Source organism: Mus caroli, unplaced genomic scaffold (genome assembly GCF_978045245.1).
Source record: "Mus caroli unplaced genomic scaffold, Mus_caroli_1 scaffold_9, whole genome shotgun sequence".
NCBI classification, from domain to species: Eukaryota; Metazoa; Chordata; class Mammalia; order Rodentia; family Muridae; genus Mus; species Mus caroli.
The window spans coordinates 84,558,249-84,580,123 of NW_028227264.1; the positions used below are offsets into that span (position 1 = coordinate 84,558,249).

General features: G+C 39.5%; 1 protein-coding gene across 2 annotated transcripts in view; it reads right to left on the reverse strand.

The window, feature by feature from the left end:
- Cry1 (cryptochrome circadian regulator 1) overlaps positions 1-21,875 on the reverse strand; it is a 53,171-nt gene that overhangs the window by 22,858 nt on the left and 8,438 nt on the right. Inside the window, exons 1-2 of one of the 2 annotated variants that reach the window (XM_085843070.1) lie at positions 12,998-13,030; positions 2,209-2,317 (exon numbers count right to left, since the gene is read on the reverse strand). Coding sequence is in view for 1 of the 2 variants with exons in the window: in XM_021174197.2 (XP_021029856.1) it covers positions 2,209-2,317 (109 nt within the window). In the remaining variant the exon portion in view is untranslated. Of the gene's footprint in view, positions 1-2,208; positions 2,318-12,997; positions 13,031-21,875 lie in introns of those variants that run through there. The other variant, XM_021174197.2, reaches the window with a different exon arrangement.

Consider the following 21,875-nt stretch of genomic DNA (forward strand, 5'->3'; position numbering starts at 1 on the left):
CGAGCTGTTACGTGGGTTCTAGAAACCAAATTCAAGTCTTCTGGAAGAGCAGTAAGCGTTCTTAATCACTGAGCCCTCTCTCTAGTCTCAGAGCAGAAAATTCAGCAATGTAAAAAAGACTGCTGGCCTGAGAAAATGTTTGTCTAAAAACAAAATAGAAATCCTGGTATTTATTATAATAACCAAAATCTTAGAAGATATTTCCTTCTCCACTTTTTAAGCTGTGGATGAGGTACTACCATTATTTCCAGACTGCTTTCCTGTTAAAACTCTCCCACACACCTAGGTTAAATGAGAATTCTACTGTAGTGAGCACTTTCTACTAGGTAGGTATTAAATGTTTCTATCATACTAACAAGGTAGGAAGGAAGGGAGGGAGGGAGGGAAGAAAAGAGAGTTAAGTAATACTTATTTGTTTCTAGCTGGAGACCTCCTCATTCAGGAAAAGGAGTGTCTCTTTTTCATTAGAAATACTGCTATTTTTGTTGGGCATGGTGGTACAAGCCTTTAATCCCAGCACTGGGGAGGCAAAGGCAAGATGAATCTCTGAGTTTGAGGCCAGCCTGGTCTACAGAGAAACCTTGTCTCAAAAAACCTGGGGGGTTGGGGAGGAGGCAATTTTACAAAAATATGATAAATCAAATAGCTGTAACATATGCAGATATGTAGTTAGGAAGCATATGCAGATATGAAGTAAGTAGGAAGGAAAGAATATAAAAGGGTAGTTAGAAAAATCAGCTTCTATCTGCTCGGAGATACTGAGATGAGCTAACTGATGATCTTGGACAATTCATTTAATTTCTCTTAGACCAAATTTTCCTTTGAGAAGTTTTCACTGGACTAAAACTAGGAGATCGGGAAGACTGTTCAAATTAAATCAAAACAAACCAGAACTCCCAAGTACTATAATTTTACATTATCAGTAAAGTTTCAATGTTACAATCCCTTGATCCCAGATGTCCTTGTCTTTTCCTGTTGTGATAAAAACACAAGCAACTTAAGACGGAAAGGGTTTATTGTGACTCACAGTTCCTTGAAACAGTTTGATCACATGACATCTATAAGATGCAAAGAGTGATGAACCATGCTGCTTCTCAGCTCAACTTCTCCATTCACAGTCTAAGATCTCAGCAGGGAATGGTGCCACCCACAGTGGATGGCTCTTCCCACCCAATCAACACTCAAGACAATCCCCTACAGTCATGGTCACAGGCCTATCTCCCAGATAATTTTAAATACCAAGTTGACAGACAAGATTAGCCATTGCTGCTCTCTTAAAAAAAAAAAAAAAATCTCACAGGGCTACAGGGAAGGCTCAGATGGTAAGAACACTGACTGCTCTTCCAGAGGTCCTGAGTTCAAATTCCCAGCAACCACATGGTGGCTCATAACCATCTATAATGAGTTCTGATGCCCTCTTCTGGTATGCAAGCATACATGCAGGGAGAACATTGTATACATAATAAATAATAAATCTTTTAAAAAATTATCTCAGAAGGAACATAAATGTGAACAAAGATGTTCACTGGCAATACCTGTATTAGCGAGAGACCTAAATGAGATAGCCAAACATTTAATAGGAAACCAGCAAAAGAAATAATAATAATAATAGAGCTATACATGTTACTACAATAGCACTCTATAAAAGACCCAGGATATAGTATGAAATGACTTCCAGCATGTGAAGAAAGCATGGAACAGAAAGTAGTGCATAACATGTTCTCATCTGACGGCTAAAGCAGAGAACACAAGCGTGGATGTCTAAACTCTCAGACTCTTGTTCCCATGAAGGGTGTGTCTATGTGCATGACGTGACTGACGACTGCTCTGTGGGGAGAGAGGCAGTCACAGGTCACAGAAGGAACTTGTCTTCTGAACTCTTCTCTACTGTCTAATTTTATTATTGCCATTTTCACTCAACAAAAGAGCTTCAATTTTATTTTTTTATTTTTTTGAGACAGAGTTTCTCTGTGTAGCCCTAGCTGTCCTTGAACTCAGAGCTCTGCCTGCCTTTGCCTCACAAGTGCTAAGATTAAAGGTGTGTGCCACTACCACCTGACCAAATGTTTTTATTTTAAAACATTATTTCCTATGCTCTCATCATTTATTTACCAAATATGTTGACTGTTTACCAAGTACGTTTATTTACCAAGTATTTTATTTTTTCTAGCAAAAAACCACTATTTATGCATATATTTTTCAAATTACCTTGAAAAGCCTGGGAAATACATCAGCTGGCTGTCCCCGAATCACAAACAGACGAGAGTTTAATTTTCGTAGATTGGCATCAAGATCCTCAAGACACTGAAGCAAAAATCTAGAGAGAAAATATTGTAACTCTTTAAGATATGCATTTAAAAGGTATAAAATATTGTAACATTGGATTATTCTACAGGTGTTAATGTTAATTTGTCATTCTATTTACTGGTAGCTTAGTATTGTAAGAGACCATACTTAAAAGAGTTTTTTATTACATCACAATCTCGAATATATCAAGCCAGTCTTGAATGAAATCACTAACTTTCATTTAAATAATCTAGTAAAAATTAACTTGTAAACAAAAATTGCATCAATTAAATGAACTAATTTCATTGTTCAAACCTAATAAAATTAATTTTTCTTATAAAAAAGTCACTTTGAAAAATCTAGAGTATCTTTTATTGAGAAAAATGGAAGCATTCTACTGGGAAACTCTGAACTCCCGAGTGTGGGGTGTGGTGCTGCACCCCAGGAATCACAGCAGTAATCAAACAGCTGAAGATGGTCGCAGGGCCTCAAATTCAAGGTCAGCCTCAGTTAGGCAACAAGCTTGGGGTCAGCCAGGCATACATGAAATTCCGACTCAGAAAACAAAGCAAGCAAGCAAACAAACAAGAATGAATATTTTTCTAGAGAATATTGCAATCACTTAAGTGAGAGAAACCATAGCGTCCTTTTCTGGATTAAGAAAAAGCAACAAATAGACACTAAATCATACGCCATTAGCTCCTGGCTGTGGAGAACACTAGACTGAGTTTCACCAAGTGGGAGAGACTACACAGACCTTGTCAGTGAGGTAAGCAGAAATGAGGTTTACATGAGAGACACTGGGGAAACTTCTGGAGCAGTAGGGAAGACTGCTTACTGTGTGTGTTCTATTGTGGGGAAACAGCATTCCCCAAGAACAAATCCAAAGGGATGCCTGCTCTGGAGTTCAGTCTGTCTGTCTAGTTAATTCCATCCAGATTCTGTTCCTCTCAGGGGGGCAGATCTCAATTTGTGTCTACTTTGTTTCTTCCAGGTTCTTATTTGTTTGCCTTTCTCACAAGCTACATTCTCAGTGAGAAGTAACTGTGAGGAAAAACACCCAGAAATGCAGATCCAGTAGGTAACCAGAGTTCAGCAGACCAGCCACGTGTCCAGTCTTCAAGGGCAGCAGTCACCACACTAGCAGCACAGAGGAGACGATTCCTGTCCTCTCAAGGCTGCACCACACAGCACTGTCCTGAGGGTATGAATAGTATCCTGTGCTTTCCTCCATGCTCATGCCACCAACACCCCATAGTCTTGCTGCTATAACTATAGCTATAGTTATTAGTGACATAAGTTCTGTCTAACATGCTCCTCCTTTAGCAGGTACCTTCTCCATAGCTTTGAGGGTCATCATTTCATCTTAGGAAGTCTCACGGTTTTGCTAAACAGAAATAAAACATCATTCTCACTTTTCTATCTTAACTACCCCGAACCCACTCCGACTCACTACTACAATGTCTAACTGTTTTGAGAGAAGGCTGTTGTTAGTAGATGCACACTGACACAAAAACATGTGAGGTTCCTAAGTGTACACAAGTGTGCATCCTCTAATAAGTGACAAGTGTTTATGGGCACTTGTGGAACTTCATGTGCTAATCTTAGCAAGATTGGGGGTGTGGGGACAAGACACATGGTCTTGTGTAGTTCAGGCTAGCCTTGAGTCTGCTATAAAGTCAAGGATGGCCTTAAACTTCTGATCCTGAGTTCTGGGATTCTAATTATGTGTCACTGTGCTGGGTTTCTTTATATGGTGCAGAGACTGAATCCAGCATTTCTCACAGGTGAGGCAATAATTCTCTCAGTTCAGCAGCTGTAGCCCCAAAAGAGATGTTTTCTTTTCAAAAAATAGTTGTTAAAGATTATTTATTTGTGAGTGTGTGGCTGAAAGGGTGAATATTAATGTTTATGTGTGTGTGTTGGTGTCTGTGTGGTGAGGAGTGCCTGTGCATATCACCGGAGGACAGGAAACGGTCAGATACTCTCCTCTATAACTCCAGCTATTCCTGAGGCTGGGTCTCTCCCTGAACCTGGAGCTCACATTTAACCCTGCTATACCGGCAGACAGCAAGCCTCAACAATCCTGCTTTGTTTCTCCAAAGCACTAGTATCCCTGGCATTGGAGGGCACCAGGCTCGCTTGCTAGGATCTGAAGTCCTCAGAATCGTGCAGTGCTTTGAACTAGTCTCAAGCTCATCTCTCGGCAAGGCATATTTGAGACAGCTTAGATGATAATAAAGATCAAATAACATTTTGGTAAAAGAAATAGAATGAACTAGCTTGTTTAAGTAGAAATAGCACAAAGCTCACATGTCCTGTAGAGTAAATCCAAGGCAGAGGTAATCTCTGAATCTTGGCTGTTATCAATAAGTCCATGTTTTCTAATGAAACTCGCAAGAAGAGTTTTTCATACTAAACTTAATCATGGAGTCATGTCTATAAGAGGTAAGGTGGGAAAAGACAACACCAAAAGGATATAACTAGTTTATAAGATGAACAACCAAGTCTAGATTAACATCATGCACATGAATTCATATTCACGCACCTATAAGAACTCTTCTTTAATCAAATAAAATTTATACTACGTGTCAATTTATGTTTAGATGTGCACAAGTAACTGCAAAGTAACTTACCAAGGCTCTTATTATATCTACCCTTGAGAAATGAAGTTTTGGTTAGAGATAAAAATGGACATATAGCTTCATTAAAAAAAAATCTCAGAATTGGCAACCAGCACACATTCCTTCAGAGTAGAAAGGGTGGGACCATATCTGCACTTGTGAAAAACCTTGAATTTCTCTGTCTATTAGACTGAAGTATAATAGGAACCATAACATAGACATTTTCATGAGAGCAGGATCAGTTCACACGTGTGGGGCTCACAGAGCAGTCTCTGTACGCGGTGAGCACTAGTATGTGTTATTTAATACTTCTCAGTTTCCTCCTTGCTACCGACTTCTATTTTTACTACAATAATTCTAGTTTTATCTCTTGCTTGTATTTGCTGCAGTGTCTTAAAATAGATCTACCTACCAACAATCTCTATCACCATAATCCAGTACATTATCAAATCATTGTGAGACGTATGATCTTGTACAAAGGTCTTCAAAACTCATTCCTTGTAAAGAGCAAAGTGTGTTCTCAGCTGCCATCCAATGATCTCAGGGCCATTTTTTACCCTGCTTCCTGCTGCTCCTCTGTACCAAGCTACTGTGATCTGTTCTTTCTTCAGTCTGAAATAATTATGCCAATTCCTACCTCAAGGTTATATGTTATTGTCTTAAGTCTTAAGAGTTGAAGGTACTTTCTCTATTCTCTCAACTGTCAGAGGAGAATGTATTTAGTCCTAGAGAAAATTCAAATTGTTTCTTACAGCACACACAACTGCATACAAGCATGTATACACATGTATATACATAGACACACACACCCCACTAGTTTCTGTGGATTTCATATTAAGTGCCTGTGTCTGATTCTTAACTATGTTCTAGTTTCTACATCTGGTAAATATCATCACAGGCCTTGCATAGTCTATTGAAAAGGCTTGAAGTAGGATAAGATGCTAGTGGGCTTGTTTTCCATAGCTTCTGAGGGGATTAGAAACACATAAAACCAGATAGTAGTCCAATGGCTAAAATCCATTAAATAGAAGTTATTGTTACTTTTCCTGCAGAATAATTTCCTCCTTAAGGTGAGCGGGGAAGTGTAAACTCATAATTCAAATACTCAAGATGTGGAGCAGCAGGATCCCAAGTTCAAGGGCTATAGCAGACCCACATGACCCACCTTAAAAAAAAGAGAGAGAAAAAAAGGGTAATACGTGTTTTTGAAAACAAAATCACATGTATTTATATATGTAAATGCTTGGGCACAACAGTAGGAGAGACTGAATTAGTTGGATGCTCAGCTTATACAGAATCTCACTAAATGTGTACCTTTCCCTGAATGTGACTGTAACCCAAGATTTGATTTTCCCCAGTGACAAAGCCAATGCTAATATAAATATCTATCTATTTAAAAGGTACTGTACAATAAAAACTCAAAATTGACTCATCTTAAAGACTGTGATTCTGTGGTAGTACTACAGAAAAATAAACCTTCAATATTGTAGGTTCAAAGTATCAAGTCACTGATCAGTGAAATTTCTTTTTGATGATAAATAAAAACCTATTATTTGAAAGCTATACAAAATCTAACCCTTTGTCCTTTGCCCTCAATTTAGAATGGAATCACACAGAGTTCAGATTGAGTTCTCCAGAGAATATCATTTCAACATTCATATAAAGATGTGTCTTAAAACATCATTTGACACTGAACAGACAAATTTGGCATACACTGCATAGTCATGTATTCCCATTTGAAGGTCTGGCTAATAAAACAATAGAGTGGTTTTTAAATAGGCCAAGTGATAGTAAAACTCACTGCAATCCTTAATGTATAGAAGCACAACTTAATTATAATACTGAATGAGCCACTCTGAAATGAAGAGATTAATGCACTTCTTCATGTTAAACATTTTAAGGAATTTTCCTCTAGAAATCACTACCTTTTACTACTATAAAAACGTACATGTAGTAACTTCCTTATGCCACTTCCAAAAGATGATTTCAACATGAATCAACAGAAATAGTTTCTAAAGTAGGTCATTGCTATAGCAACCAGTGGGTGGTTTAGCATACTCCCATCACAATGACCTACTTTCTAGTCTGTGCTAGGACAGCTTATATAACTAGTATTTCTAGTTCTGTCTATAAAATAGTCTGAAAAAGGCAATGGCAAGATAAAACATAATCCCACTGCTACTGAAAACAAGACATTATGAATTCATACAACACAGCCATCTGTCCTATGCCATAGTCTCTACACTGTGTCACGTACAATCATCAGTGGAGACTACTCTTAGACTTTCTAAACCAAAACCATACAGTGTTGACCCTAGAGACCTGACTTAAAGAATATATACTAAAATCATTAAAATCATATGAAGAACATCTCCATGTATTCTGTACATATGAAAAAAAAAAGATGTGGACCTACTACCATAAATAATAAAAAAAGAAGGGTTTTCAGCCATACCCCAAAGTATTTGGTTAGAGATTTTAAAACTATAAATAGCAATTTGTGTGTCTCTAAGTATGGAATAAGGTTTTTATATGCTCCATTTTAAAAATTTCTAGCAAACTCTTAGTGCTTTCATTTATTCTGTCAACTGTGATACACATTTTCTTAACAGCCAATACTCAAGCATTTAATCCAGATGAAGTGCGCATCACGAAGGTGAATTCTGCACTTGTCAGGCTCAGAATTAAAAGCACAGATCTAGAGACATAGCAGAACAAGAAGTTGTTTCTATAACAAATGTTTTGCAACGCTTTGTTTAAAATCCAAAACAAAATTTATAGGTAACCTTCTCACAACCCCGTCCAAAGACACCGACAGAGGCAGAACAGGGCTTTCAGTGTGGTTGCTCAGGTGTGACCCAAGAAAATGATTATGTGTGCAGTCCAACAGTACAGCATTCACTTAGCATGCTCAAGGCTCTAGGTTCAGTTCTCAAACATCAAAAATTGAGAAATTAAAGAAATAATGAAAAAAACCCGAAGGCCAGGCCTGGCAGTACACACCTGTATTCTAGCATTCTAGAATCTTTAGGCTACTGATACAGGAGTTTCTAAACTCAATGCCACCTGGCAAACTCAGCAAAACCGTGACTGAAAAAATAAGACATTATATAAAAAATTTTAAATTCAAAACCCAGCAGACTGGTGAAGTTGTGTCACTGGGTGTCTCAAATAGGACGAGCCCTGCTGTTCTTGGTGATATGCCTCACTGGGGCAATGAGCATGACTTATTGAAGTTCTGAGGCTTCTCTTGATGTGCACAGGTAGTAAGTGAACCCAGAAAGTCTCTATATAAAGTAGTATTTCAATACCCCCGGTTTGATACACAGTGAATTTGGACTTCCATTCAGAAGATGAGAAACTCTGTTCTGGACTCAAGTCTGAGGCTACACATTATTGTCTGAGGCACCACAGGCTACACTAAGGACAGTGTCCCACTTCTGGCCTCTCCAGGTCCTCTTGCTTCCTTCAGCCATTTTAACAACTAAAACTGCCTCAGAACAATTCTAAAATGCCTTCCTTCCAAGGAGTGATAACTAATTTCATCCACCAGTTTGTGAGAGCTAAAACTGTGATGTTGTAATGTCCACAGAGCTAGGAAAGGTACTTGAACATGTGCACCATATACAGAAACTGGTTACAGCCTTCTAGGATAAAAGACAACTTTGTAGCTCAAATGGGTAATACTGATACACTGTGTAAAAGCAGGAAAGCATTTCTTGTCTTTTCCTCCTTCTCTAAGGCAGAGAAGATATAAAAAAGTCAAGGATACAGTGAAGGTTAAGAAGAACCTCTGAGGCAGAGGCAGGCAGATTTCTGAGTTCGAGGCCAGCCTGGTCTACAAAGTGAGCTCCAGGACAGCCAGGGCTACACAGAGAAACCCTGTCTCAAAAAAAAAAAAAAAAAAAAAAAGAGAGAGAGAGAGAGAGAGAAAGAAATTGAAGAAGAAGAAGAAGAAGAAGAAGAAGAAGAAGAAGAAGAAGAAGAAGAAGAAGAAGAAGAAGAAGAACCTAGAAGAACCTTTGACTATCTATACAGTTCAATGGCGTGGAGAAAGATGGAGAAGGACTAGCCACTGGCCAGCAAGTTCTGAGTAAGGCCAGGCTTAGCACTTTCCAGTGCCCACACAATTCCTAAATATAGCAGAAGTGTTATAGATTATCTACCTAATTAATCACCAAACAAATTAATTATGTCATGAAAAGGATTATAAAGCTTGACTCAATAGTCAATGCTGAAGTAGGATAGGAAAAGAATATTTGGTTCATGTCTATTTTTATAGGCACGGAGGTATACAACCCTTTATCACATTAAAAAAAAAAAACTACTACAGAATCAGAAAACTTATCATGCACATTTTCTGAAACTCAGCTATGAAATGAAATAAGAATTTTAATTTGGGGCTAGTGAGATGGCTCAGGAGGTAGAGGCACTTGCCACCAAGCCTGAAGACCTGGTATCCACATGGTAACAGGGGAGAATAGATTTCTGTAGTCATTCTCTGGTATCCAAACACAGACCATGTAATGTATGCATGTATATATGTGCAAGCCTATGCATGCACGTATGTGTGCAGACACACACAAATACATGTAAAAATATTTAGATTTAAAAAACAATTTAAGGGCTAAAAAGATGGCTCAGCAGTTAAAGGCTACATTTACAACCAAAACATCAAAGAATTTAATATGAATATGTGACTCCAAAGCTGTGCCCTCTGTATTATATAACACTGCTTTTCTATAGAGTATGCGATAATATAATGCTACCTTGTCCTGACTTCATTTGGGTTCACTTAGACAGTTCTTAGACCTCTACCCATGGATGGTCACATCTGCCTTGACCTTGACCACAGTCCAGATGCATTAAACAAGTAATTATTGTAAACTAAAATAACTAAAGAAGGTATATGTCAAAGATAACTGTCATGTTATATCTAAAATAATTACTATGCTCTTCCAGGAATAAACATTTCAAGGTTACTCGGACCCTCACCTAACTCTAATATAAATTATGTTCTTTGTGGGGTTTGCCTTTTAAAATGCTCAATCCCTATTAGGCACCAAGAGACTCTGAGGCATGAACCCGCTTTTGGTTCCTGGCTAATAAGCGACTCATCATTTTTAATTGGCTTAATCAGCATGGTTGTCTGTATCTTTCTCTCATGAATTATTACAAGAAAATATTCTAGAAAAAAACTAATGAGACAGCTTTGGATACAAGGCCAACCAGAACCACCCCCCTCCGCTACCCCCCCCCCCATGGTAGGGTGAATATGCACTGCATCAATTCACTTTTCCTTCTGTGCAAAAGGAACTCACATGAGGATGGCTGCATCGGAGCCCACAGTTCCAGATTTCAGTCCAGTCCACGGGTGTTTTGCTTAAGTTAGAGCATAATGGTAGGGAGCATGAGGTGAAGCAAAAGGGCCCTCCTCCTGGGGGAGGGAGGCAGTCAGAATGAAAAGACCAATTTCTTCAGGGGCGGCTCACCCCTACTCTACTAGGTACTTCTTCCAACTAGGCCCCACGTCCTTGTTTCTACTATTTCCCATTAATGACACCAACGCATGAATCTGGACTAAGCCACTTACATGATCTACTAAGCACATCATGATCTACAAGGCTTTCAATAGTGTCACAAACCAGAGCCTAAGACACAATGGGTTGGGTAAATGGGAGTGAAGACCTTCCAGTCATTGGATGGAAACAAGCTCCTCCCAGACTCTAGGAATTCCGCAGGTCCTGATTCTTCACTCTCACAGACCCACTGAGGTATTTCTACTCACAGAAGAAATCTGAGTGTGTGCTGGGGTAGGAAAGAATCATGCGTGTCAATCAATCAAGAAAGGCAATCAAAGAAAACAACATGCCTAAATCAAGAACACTCATAAATGCAATAAATGCGGAGAATGGTGGGGGAAATGTTATTGAAAAACATGACTATATTAAGCATCATACTTTCTAAAATAATATGCATATCCCTCAAGTTTTACCACTTCAGAATGTATTAAACTTCAATGCCAAATGATGCCTTTTACTAACCCTGTTGATAGTACAATGGATTAAGATACTCTAACAAAAATAGCTAACAAGTTCACAAACAACAGAACTGAACATTTCTTAAAATAATTCCCTAGGCTGCTCTAAAAGCAGGGTGCTAGAGTCAGCATTAGCTTGAGGATTTCTACAAAGCTCTGGAAAACTTGAGCTTAATCCAGGTTAAGGAAGACAGAAAATAAAAGCCCAAGGCTCATCAGAGTGAGGAAGCTAATAATAGACTTTCCTTCTCTAGTCAGAGCTTCCAAAAGCTTTATTCCCAATTCAAATGTAAATATGACAAATATGAAGTCACAGAGTAAGTCAGTGTAAAAAACTGCCTACCTCTTCCCCACCTTGGAGGATATAAAGTTTACCCTTGAGTGGGAAGAGCAAAACATCAAACTGACATGGGCAACAGTGGCACGCTCACAGTAAACCCCGATCAGAGAAGGCAAACCACACTAAGTCATGTCAGTGTCACACACTCTGAGGGGAGGTGACAGGAGACCACTGTGGTAGTAGTTTTCTCTTGTATGTGTGAGGGTGTGTGTGCATACTATGTGCATGCCTGGTTTTCAGGGGATCAAAAAAGGGCACTGGGTCTCCTGGAACTGGAGTGACAGATAGCGTGAACTCCCATGTGAGCACTGGGAACTGAACCTGGGTTCTCTGCAAGAGCTCCAGGTGCTCTTAACCACTGAGCCATCTCTCCAGTCCCAAGAAGACCATTTTAATAGGGACATTTTTTCCAAATCCTATGACTCTAGTCTAATCATGAAAAAAAAAAAAATCAGACAAACCCAAACTTAGGTTTATTCTTCAAAATAGAGAAACAATATTCAGAACCATGAAGGTCATAAAATCCTGAGAAACAGGTACAAAACAAATGAAAGAAATATTTACTATATCCAATGTTATACTTTGTATGGAATTATAGAACAGAAAAAATAGTGAAATCTGAATATTGTCTAGACTTTAGTGATTATGTAGATTCTCAGTTTTGGAAAAAAAGATGTATTAATATTAGAGGGAACCAGAGATAGTCTAGGAGTTTTCTGTGTGCACACTGTCTATATATCTAAAATAAACAAAATATGTTTTATTGACAAATATCTGCCCTGAGAATATACTGTCTCATTGAAAATTCAAGTAATTTACAAGATAGAAAACACTTTCTAGCAGAGCACTGCATTTAAAGTAATGCCAGGTTTGTATTAATCTGAGATAGCTAATCTCTCTCTATGCCCCCTCCCCCGCAAGCAGAAACACATGTGATTCCCAGCGCCCCGTACAAATAACAAATCCTTTCAGATTCTTAACTTGAATACATACTCCAAAGAAATCCCACCAAAGTTCCACTGTCAGTCAATCACAAAACAGAGGAGAGTAACTTGAGCTGCACTTGTTCTGAAAACATTTGAGAACTTTTTACAACCCATGAAAAGTACTAATTCAAGAAACACATGTATCTTAAGCAAGGTAACAAGGAGAAAGATTTAGGCAGGCTTTTGTGGGAAGGGAAGAGTTTAAAGAAAGAAAAAGAAAACAAGAAACCCGGAGAGGGGGTGTGAAGCCATGGAGATAATGATTTTGGAAATGCCAAGAGCTGAAAAATAGTGAAGACACGGCTAAACCTTGCTGAACACACTGAAGTGGTCCTGATAGCCAGTCTTGCCTTACTACAATAAAGTGCCTGAGATAACTAACTTTATCAGGAGCAATAGTGAATCTCGATCGTGATCTGGAGGTTGGAATATAGGTTGGATGACCTCTGTGCCACAGGTAATGGTGAGACTGGAGGGAAATGAGTCACTTCTGTAGCTGGGAAGCAGAAATAATGAAAGGATGGGTGTGGCCTTTCTGTCCCCTTTGAGAGCACTTTAAGGACCAGACCACTTCCTCCGAGACTCCACCTCCCCTGGGGTCCACCACCTCACAACAGCACCCACTTGTGGAGTTGTCAGCCACGAAACTTTGGGGGAACACAGCCCAATGCCTAGACCACAACAGGAACTTAGAAGGAAATATATTGGGTTAAATACTTACTAGAAAGAAGACTTTAAATTAAGTTAGAAAAACAGCAGGAACCCCTAAAAAAGTAGAAAAAGGAAATTATAATGATGTGAAAACAGAACACAAGTTCATAATAGAAAAAGGTCAAAGTTACCATTTAAGGAAAGTAATATAAGCAGGGATATAAAAGTAATAGAAAAAGTATGGTATGCCTACAATCCCAGTACTTGGGCAGCTGAGTCGGGACAGTTACTATGAGTTTGAGCCTAGGTTACAGAGTGAGACCTTGTCTCAAAAAACCAAATAAAGTAAAATAAAACAACAAAAAAAATATATAAACTTCTGATAAGAATGATTAAGAAAATAAGACAGGGCAAAATAAGCAATAATATTAAGAGGAAGGGAAGGCATACTCTCAGATTCTGATGGCTTTAAATTATTTAACGGTATGAAGAAATGTTATGCAAATAAATTAAAAACTTAAGGGTCTGTGGGAGATGGCTTATCAGCAGACATGGAGACCTCATGCTGATTCCCAGTATCTATGTGAAAGTCTGGCACAGTACTGTGTGCCTACAATCCCAGTGCTGTGGAGGTGGAGACAAGATCCCTTGGGCTTGCTAATCACTCTGTTTAACTCAATTAGTAAACTCACTGAGACCCTTTCTCAAAAAATAAGATGGAAAATAATGTTAAAAGACACTCAGCATTGGCCTCTGGCCTCCACATACATATGTCTCTGTCTCTGTCACAGTGTCAGTGTTTCTGTCTCTCTCTGCCCCCCCCCCTCTCTCTCTCTCTCACACACACACACACACACACACACACACACAGAGTTCATGTAAACAAAAATAAAAAAACTTAAGATGTAAGTTCCTTACCACACATGATGTGAAGAAATACAAAGTTTACCAAAATGGACTCAAGTGTAAAAGCAATGCATGAAATGATACTAATAGCTACTAAAACACTGACATCAGGGGTGGTGGCACACAGAGGCAAGAGAACAGTTGAGACACTGGCCCGTGGGGGCTGTATATTAAGTAGGGGGCCATCCAGGATGACACAGCCAAGCATACAACAAACACTCAAAGCTGGCACAGCAGTACATGCCTATAATCCCACTACTCTGAAGGCAGGAACGGAAGGGCCAGGAGTTCAAGGCCAGCCTGGCCTGCATGAGACTGTCTCAAAAAATAGGGCTGGGTGGGGGGTGGATGGGTGGATGGGTGAGAATCAATAGTTAAAAGGGTACAAAGAAATCACAGCTTTACAGACAAATTTCTATTAAACATTCAAGGAATGGATAATTTTAATTTTACAGAGGTTCTTGTTTCATAAAGAGGACAGATCAAGAACTAGAATTTCCTTATTCCTCTTTGATCTTAAAAAAAGAAAAAACAAAAGCCACAGCTATTTATAATCTAGAAATCATATTCCTTGTCTATTTTTAGACACTCCTGTGTGTGACTCCACAAACTCAGGCTAAATCAAGTGTCATATATACTTGTAGGCTTTAGAGGACTTACATATAATTAAATAGCATCTGCCTAAAAGCATGCTGTCCTAGATCTAGGTCTGATGCTTTCTGTAGTCTAACAGTCTTACTTCAAATTGCTGGTTTTGAGATTAATAAAAGTAAAAAAAATTCTACTTTAAAAAACTCCTCCATGAGCCAGGTGTGGTGGCATACGCCTTTAATCCCAGCACTTAGGAGGCAGAGGCAGGTGGATTTCTGAGTTCCAGGCCAGCCTGGTCTACAGAGTGAGCTCCAGGACAGCCGGGGCTACACAGAGAAACCCTGTCTCAAAATATAAAAAACAAAACAAAACCCCCTCCATAACCAGCATATGTTAACTATTCAGGTGTGCTGAATATCTGACCAATGACCAAGATCTTTCTTCATATGGACAGTACTACAAAGAGTGACAGCCACATAATACCACTAACTAACTCATGGAGAGATGATTCTGAACCACACACTGGCAATAGAGGAAAACACCACCACCAACAACAACATATCTAGTGTTACAAAGTTGGCATGTTAGAAAGTGTCTATCAATATCAGACAGACTCAATTATATCAATTTCTCTACATACACACAATACCCTTTTGATGTAAGTTGTAGGCAGCTGCCGCCTAAAAGATGGCGCCAGTTTCTGGTACACCACTGCGCAGGCGCTAGCCCGAATCTGACGCCAACCCCTCCCGAGCAGGTGCATGCTAATGAAGTGTCGACAGGCCGACCAATCCCAGGAGGACACATAGCCCTCCCCAGTGCTGGGGTGTATATAAGTAGACCTCCCTGGGTTCCCGGGGTCTCCGTAGTAGCATCAAGGCATTCCTGCAATAAAGCTGTTGAGAAGAATCCGACCGTGTTGTGTCTTCCTTGCCGGACAAGGTGGGTGCAACAGTAAGCAGTATTAAATTCCTAATAATGGACAACTGAGGCATGTAAAACCTAAGGAAATTTCCTATATTAAAGTGGCAAAGTCAGGACATTAAACCCTGTCTACGTGGTATAAATTCCAACCTCTTGAAGCACCACAGTAAATGTTAATGGCTATAACGGGGGTAGAGGTGGGGTTACAACTTTATATAGCATGTTACTCAGTTTTTAGTGTAACAAATACCTGAAGTAAATAAATTCATAGAAGGAAGAGCATTCTTTGGGCTCACAGGTTGGAGGTCTCACTCCATGATCAATAATAGAGCCTGTTGCTTGTACTGCTCTTTAGTACAGCAGCACAGCATGGCAGAAGTGTGTGGCTGGAACAAAGTGCTTTCTCCATGATCTAGAAACAAGAGGAAGAGGAAGAGACTGGAAGGTAAAGGCTCCATAGTCCTCCTCAAAAGTATACCCCCAGTACCACTGAACCCCAAACTATTAAAGCTTTCATCAATTCCTATAGCTGTACTGGCTGAGGACAAATCTTTTACATAAAGGGTGGCCTTTGGGGTACATTCCAGACACAACTGAGCCACAGAAGAGTTTGCTGATGTTATGCCACTGACCATCCAAACACCTATTTTAGAAGGTGATTTTTAGACTCTCCTTCCAAATATCCCTATCTCGGTAAGCTTCGTTTGTACTTGTTGAAATATAATAGGCTTGTATCAGTAGCTACCAAATCATGACTTTTTATTTTGTTTATACTGTAGCTCCAGGCAGTTACCCTCTAAATAGTAGCTTTACCATTCCAGTTGCTTTGATCTACTTACTGGGCTCTAAGATTTTGATCTGAGGGGCCTCCTTCATAGGAGAGGAAGAACCAGAGAAGCATACAGGAGTCTTGTTTCAGCTAAGCACTTCCTCACATAACTCACTGTCCACAGTAGTAACACAGCCTTGACAGCCTGCAGAGAAGGCTGGAAAGTGAGTAGGGTCAGAAAGACAAACTTGACAATGGTGAGCACTATCCCAGCATCCGTAACTTCTCTTTCTTCCACTCCGCATTTACCGCGTTTATAACTAAAGCAAACCTTAACAGTCTACCTTTAAAATAAAACTGCTGCTCTTAAAGAATACTACAGAAAAAATAAATCATTATGAAGTTCTTTGGTTCCCAGTTCTAGAGACTGGGATGTCCAAGAGTGAGAACAGGGACACCTCTGGTCAGAGTCTTCTAGCTGTGCAGAAACATGTTAAGGCGCTGGCAAGCACACAGGAGACAGTAGAATTGGGCACAGCTCACCCTTTTATCAGCTTACTCTGAAATAGAGCCTTAATTAATTCATGAGGGATAACCACAGAACCTACTCACCTCTTAAAACTCTAGGTAATACTGTCACAAAGTCAATTACATTTCAATAGAAGCTTTGGCAGAATTGCTCATGCCACAGTCATACTGTCACATGTGCATACTATTACACCTGGGATGAGCAAGAACCAAATGGAGTCAATTTCTTCCAAGACCTTTGTGTTGTTAGAGAAGTAATAAACACATCATTTACTTTGGCTTTGAGAAGTCGGTTATATTTGCTGTTGCTTTTAGATACTCACCAGAAGAACACTAAAATAAACTGTAACAATTACAGAATGAAGGGTAATAATGTAATAAAGTTTTTCATCAGATCAGAGAAATACAAATCAAAATTACAATGAAATATTTTAGCGACTAGAGTCGCTATTATCAAAAAGGAAAAATAATGATAAACTCTGGCAAGGACAAGGAAGAAGAGAATTTTTGTGAATTGAGGCAACATGGACACTGCCTCAAGTGAAATAATCCAGATATACTGAAACAGTATGTGGACGCTAAAAACCTGGCTTTATAGGAGTTTAGGATAGAACAATGGGTACCAGAAGTTAGGAAGGAGAAAGAAGGGAGACTGGAAAACAGCTATACAGAACAGCTACATAGAAGGAACAGCCCTAGTGTCTATAGCTTATAATAATTACTATATAGTTCATAAAGAGATAAAAGGGAAGAATTTAAAGGTTCTCAACATAAAGAAATAATAGATGTCAAAAGTGATAAATATGCTAATGTGGTTTGATCCTAACAAACTATATAAATGTACAGTGATTATGGACTATTATGTCAATTTTTAATTGAAAGAGGCCAGCAAACACAAAATATATAACATAAAATAGAGCCAATGAGATCAACATATAAAAAGAACATGAAAAAAAATCTAAAACATACAAATGGATTTCTAAAAGAAAACAAATCAAGGATGTATTGAAAAAGGCAGTAACTGAAACATTTTCTAAACTGATAAAAGACAGCAACACACAGGTTCAGAAAGCTGGACGTACCCATAATGAATATAGAGTAACACACAAATTGTCATTTACAATATTGCATAACATCAGAGAAAAGGAATAAAGCCAGACAAAAATAGTATGTTGCTCTCACAGATTTAATATTGGGAGCAACAGCTTCTAGTATTCAAGGAAAAAAAATTAAGTGCTATTCTAAAGGAAGATGGGATCTGGTAATGGAGGGATATTTTTGACTACCAAAAGCTCATATGCTAAATGCTTGAGTACCAACTTGTAGAACTACTGGAAGGCAGGAGAATTTCTTTCGAGATGCGGCCTGGTCATAGAAGGACTACTAAGCACCAAGTGGACACTTGTGACCTGACCTCCTCTCCTCTTCTCCCTCTTATGGTTTCCTAGATACCATAAGGTCACCAAAAACTTCTGCTCTAACACAGTTCCCTGCCAAGCCATTTGACACTGACCTAGGACCAATCTATGTGGCCACATAAGCTGAAATCTCTGGAACCATGAGCTAAAGTAAACATCTTTTTTCTCTAGTTGATTCTCAGTGTTTTGTGGTATGATGGAACTCTACTGCAGTACCTTCAGACAAAAGGATGAATTAGCCCCTATATCCTCCACTATAGTGAGCTCTAAAGTCAGGCCATATAAAAGAAAGTAAAGTGATCCCAAGTGAAGATCTGACATGCAAGGAGGAATAAAGAACACAGAGCATGGCTACAGCTCACTGTTGGAATGGATGCCTAGCATGTGCAAGGACATGAGTTCAATCCCTACCACCTGTAAATAAGTAAGGAAGAAGTAATGACAACAAACCCCAATAGAAAAAACAGTAATTTTAGTTCTCAAAAGAAACTAACATCTAGTCAAGATAAAAAGAGAAAAGACATAAATAAAAACTACTACTAGAAATGGAAAAAAGGCCAGGCTGTGTGGTGAAGTCTGCCCTGGTGGTAGTGGCAGAGGCAGGCAGACCTCTGTGGGTTTGAGGCCAGCCTGGTCTACAGAGGAGTTCCAGGATGGCCAGTGCTACACAGAAAAACTTTCTCAAACAACCAGAAAGAAAAAAAGAAGTGTGTGTTGGGGGGCGGGGGGGGGGGGTGTGTGTTAGAAGTAACTAAGTCTTAGATACCGCACTTTTAGAAGGGATTGATTTAGTTCTCCTAACTAAGATAAAGTTGGTCTCCATAAGAGCAGGCCATCACAAGACATAGCCCCTATAGTACTTGGCCTATTCTGCATGAGGTCATCTCCCTGTCTGCTCTTCACTCAGGACGGGGCAGGGAAAATAGGTGACCCATGAGGACAGCACCATGTTATTTAGAGGAATTGCGATACAAATAAACCCATCTTTATAAAGTATAGTGTCTAGTATTGTATAATAGCAATATAAAGCAGACTAAGATCGATAAACTGGCAAATCAGGAAACAAAATAACACAACAGTTTAAAAACATAAAGTCTGTCTATCCGATCATGAGAATAATGAGGCTAGGATGGAGGACGGGGAAGCAAAGAAAACCTCTTCCTATCACTGTGAGTTTTCTCATAGGCCAAAGCGTGAAGATGAGAGAATCTGCTCATAATCAAGTGAAATTAACACCTTCCACGTGTTAGGAATTTTAAAAATACACTCTACATGCAAAATCTGCTAATAATGCTATGCATTTACTGTGTATGTGTGGAATATGTGTATAGAAGTTAAAGATCAACATGGGGTGTCTTGTTCCATTGTCTTCCACCTTAGTTTTTGAGACAAGATCTCTTTTTGAATCTAGAGCTACAGGAATGGCAGGCTGGCCATCGGTAGCTCCAGAGATTTGCTTGCCTTGCCTCAGTCCTTCGCTCCACAGCAATGGGGGCACAGACACAACATACGTCTGGCTGTTCATGTGAGTGCTGCAGATCTAAACTCAGGTCGTCATGCTCCGCAGGCTCTTTTCACTCACTGGCCCACCCCCAGCCCCTAGGTCATAGTTCTTAATCAGGGTTTGTCACAGACATACTGGGGTAGGGGGAAAGCAATTTATGAAATAAACACCAAGCCTCACCCTAAGTAATTATTGACAGATGTAGGTCAGAAACTGGACCTACAAAAGACCCTCAAAAGACTAGAAGAGGGTTACCAGTGAATTTTCTGTGGTAAAAGATATGTTCTATGTTTTTGTCCCTTGCTTGTAATTTCCTGCCTCAGCCCAAGTGCTGGGATTACAGGTGTGTAATTGAGACTGATTTCTAGAAGGAAGTCCACCTAGTTGCCCTGACCTTTGGCCTAAAGGAGTAAGTATGAACAATATGAAATTAGAGATGCAAAAGGTAATATGCTTGGGAGTTTGTGCCCCTCCACCCCTTCCACAAGGAGGAAAAGTGAGGCAAGCCTCAGGAAGGCACACCACTTTGGTTTATTCATGATGTAAGAATGTGTAAAGATGTGTAAGTTGAAGTCCCCAGAGGGGAAAAGTAGTTTAGTCTGTGTTAATGTTTTTACAAGGCTAAATGACTGAACTGTGTGATTATAAGTGTGTTATAGGTCATAAATACATTATCTTAGGGTATTTTTGGTCCTCTGAGAGTCATCACTGCCTGCCTGTCTGCTGGAAGAGCATGATTACCACTGAGGTCTTTAAAGTGTGTTTTTTGTTTTGTTTTGTTTTTTGAGACAGGGTTTCTCTGTATAGCCCTGGATGTCCTGGAACTCACTCTGTAGACCAGGCTGGCTCGAACTCAGAAGTCCGCCTGCTTCTGCCTCCTAAGTGCTGAGATTAAAGGCGTGCACCACCACGGCCCGGCTAAAACGTGTTCTTAACAGACCACCAGCCTCTACCAACCCAAAGGCCAAGGATATTACCAGCTACAAGGAAACATCTAAGGAGCTTCCTTGCTTTGCTGTAGCCTGTCTACTGTAGTCCCTACCAGTGCTTGTTAAATTCCTTGATTAATGGCTCTATTTGTTCTGTAACTAATAAAACTCATGTAATTAACTTCCACAGTGAAACATAGTATTTGGGGCAACTTAATCTATTCCCAAGCCAGATTTCTCATACTTAGCTACAGAATAAACTCTTTTCTTCCCTTTGATGTGAAAGATGATTTTTTAAAAATAACAGATGTAATATTTAAAGTCCCTTGTGTCTCTGTCATTTTATAGTCCTAAGAGAAAAACCAAGAACACATGAGTTTCTATTATTTTTTCTTCCCCACCTCCTGCTTTCTTGCCCCGCCTCTCCGCCACCTTTTTTTGAGATACGGTTTCTCTTTATAACCCAGGATGGCCTCAAACTCTTGAGACCCCTCTGTCTCAGCTTCTCAAATGCTAGGTCTACAGAATGTAGTCTCTATTCTCTATGAAGTAACACCAGAGAGTTAAGTGGCATAGTCTGTGACTCCCTTACTAAATAAATCTGTCTTAATTTACAGGTATCTCAGGCTCATTCTTTTTTTTTTTTTTTTTTTTTTGGTTTTTTGAGACAGGGTTTCTCTGTATAGCCCTGGCTGTCCTGGAACTCACTTTGTAGACCAGGCTGGCCTCGAACTCAGAGATCCGCCTGCCTCTGCCTCCCGAGTGCTGGGACTAAAGGCGTGCGCCACCACGCCTGGCAGGCTCATTCTTAATACCTAGTTATAGAAATCAATCAACCAATCTATCTTTCACCCTTCCCTCTCCTGTTGGCCTGCTTTGTGTCTCTAGATGGTTTTACTCACTTTCATGTGGAACCCATCTTTAATAGCAATAAAGCAATTATGGTAGCTTCTTCTTGATTAGTTGTTCCTTTCACTATATTCTTAATTACCTACAGTCAAGTGAGGCCTCCAATGTCAAATAGAAATATCAGAAACTCACAGATTTAAATAACTCTGATTGACCTATACTGTTAAAATTATTTTCTTAGTTATTGCTAATAACTTCTTAGGCATTATACATATATTTGGTGGTGTTTGCAGGCACCTGGGAACATCTCGAAAAGTATCCCTGTAGCTAAGGGAACAAGCGAATTCTTTCTTTTTCAGTGTTTGGAGACACAGTTTCTCTATGTAGCCTGGGTTGTTCTGGATCCTGCTCTGTAGACACGGCTGCCAGGCTGCTCTTGAACTGAGATATCAGTTTGCCTCTGCCTCCTGAGTGCTGGGATTACAGGTGTGCACCACCACTGCCCAGGTATTACTTTTAACAGTACAACT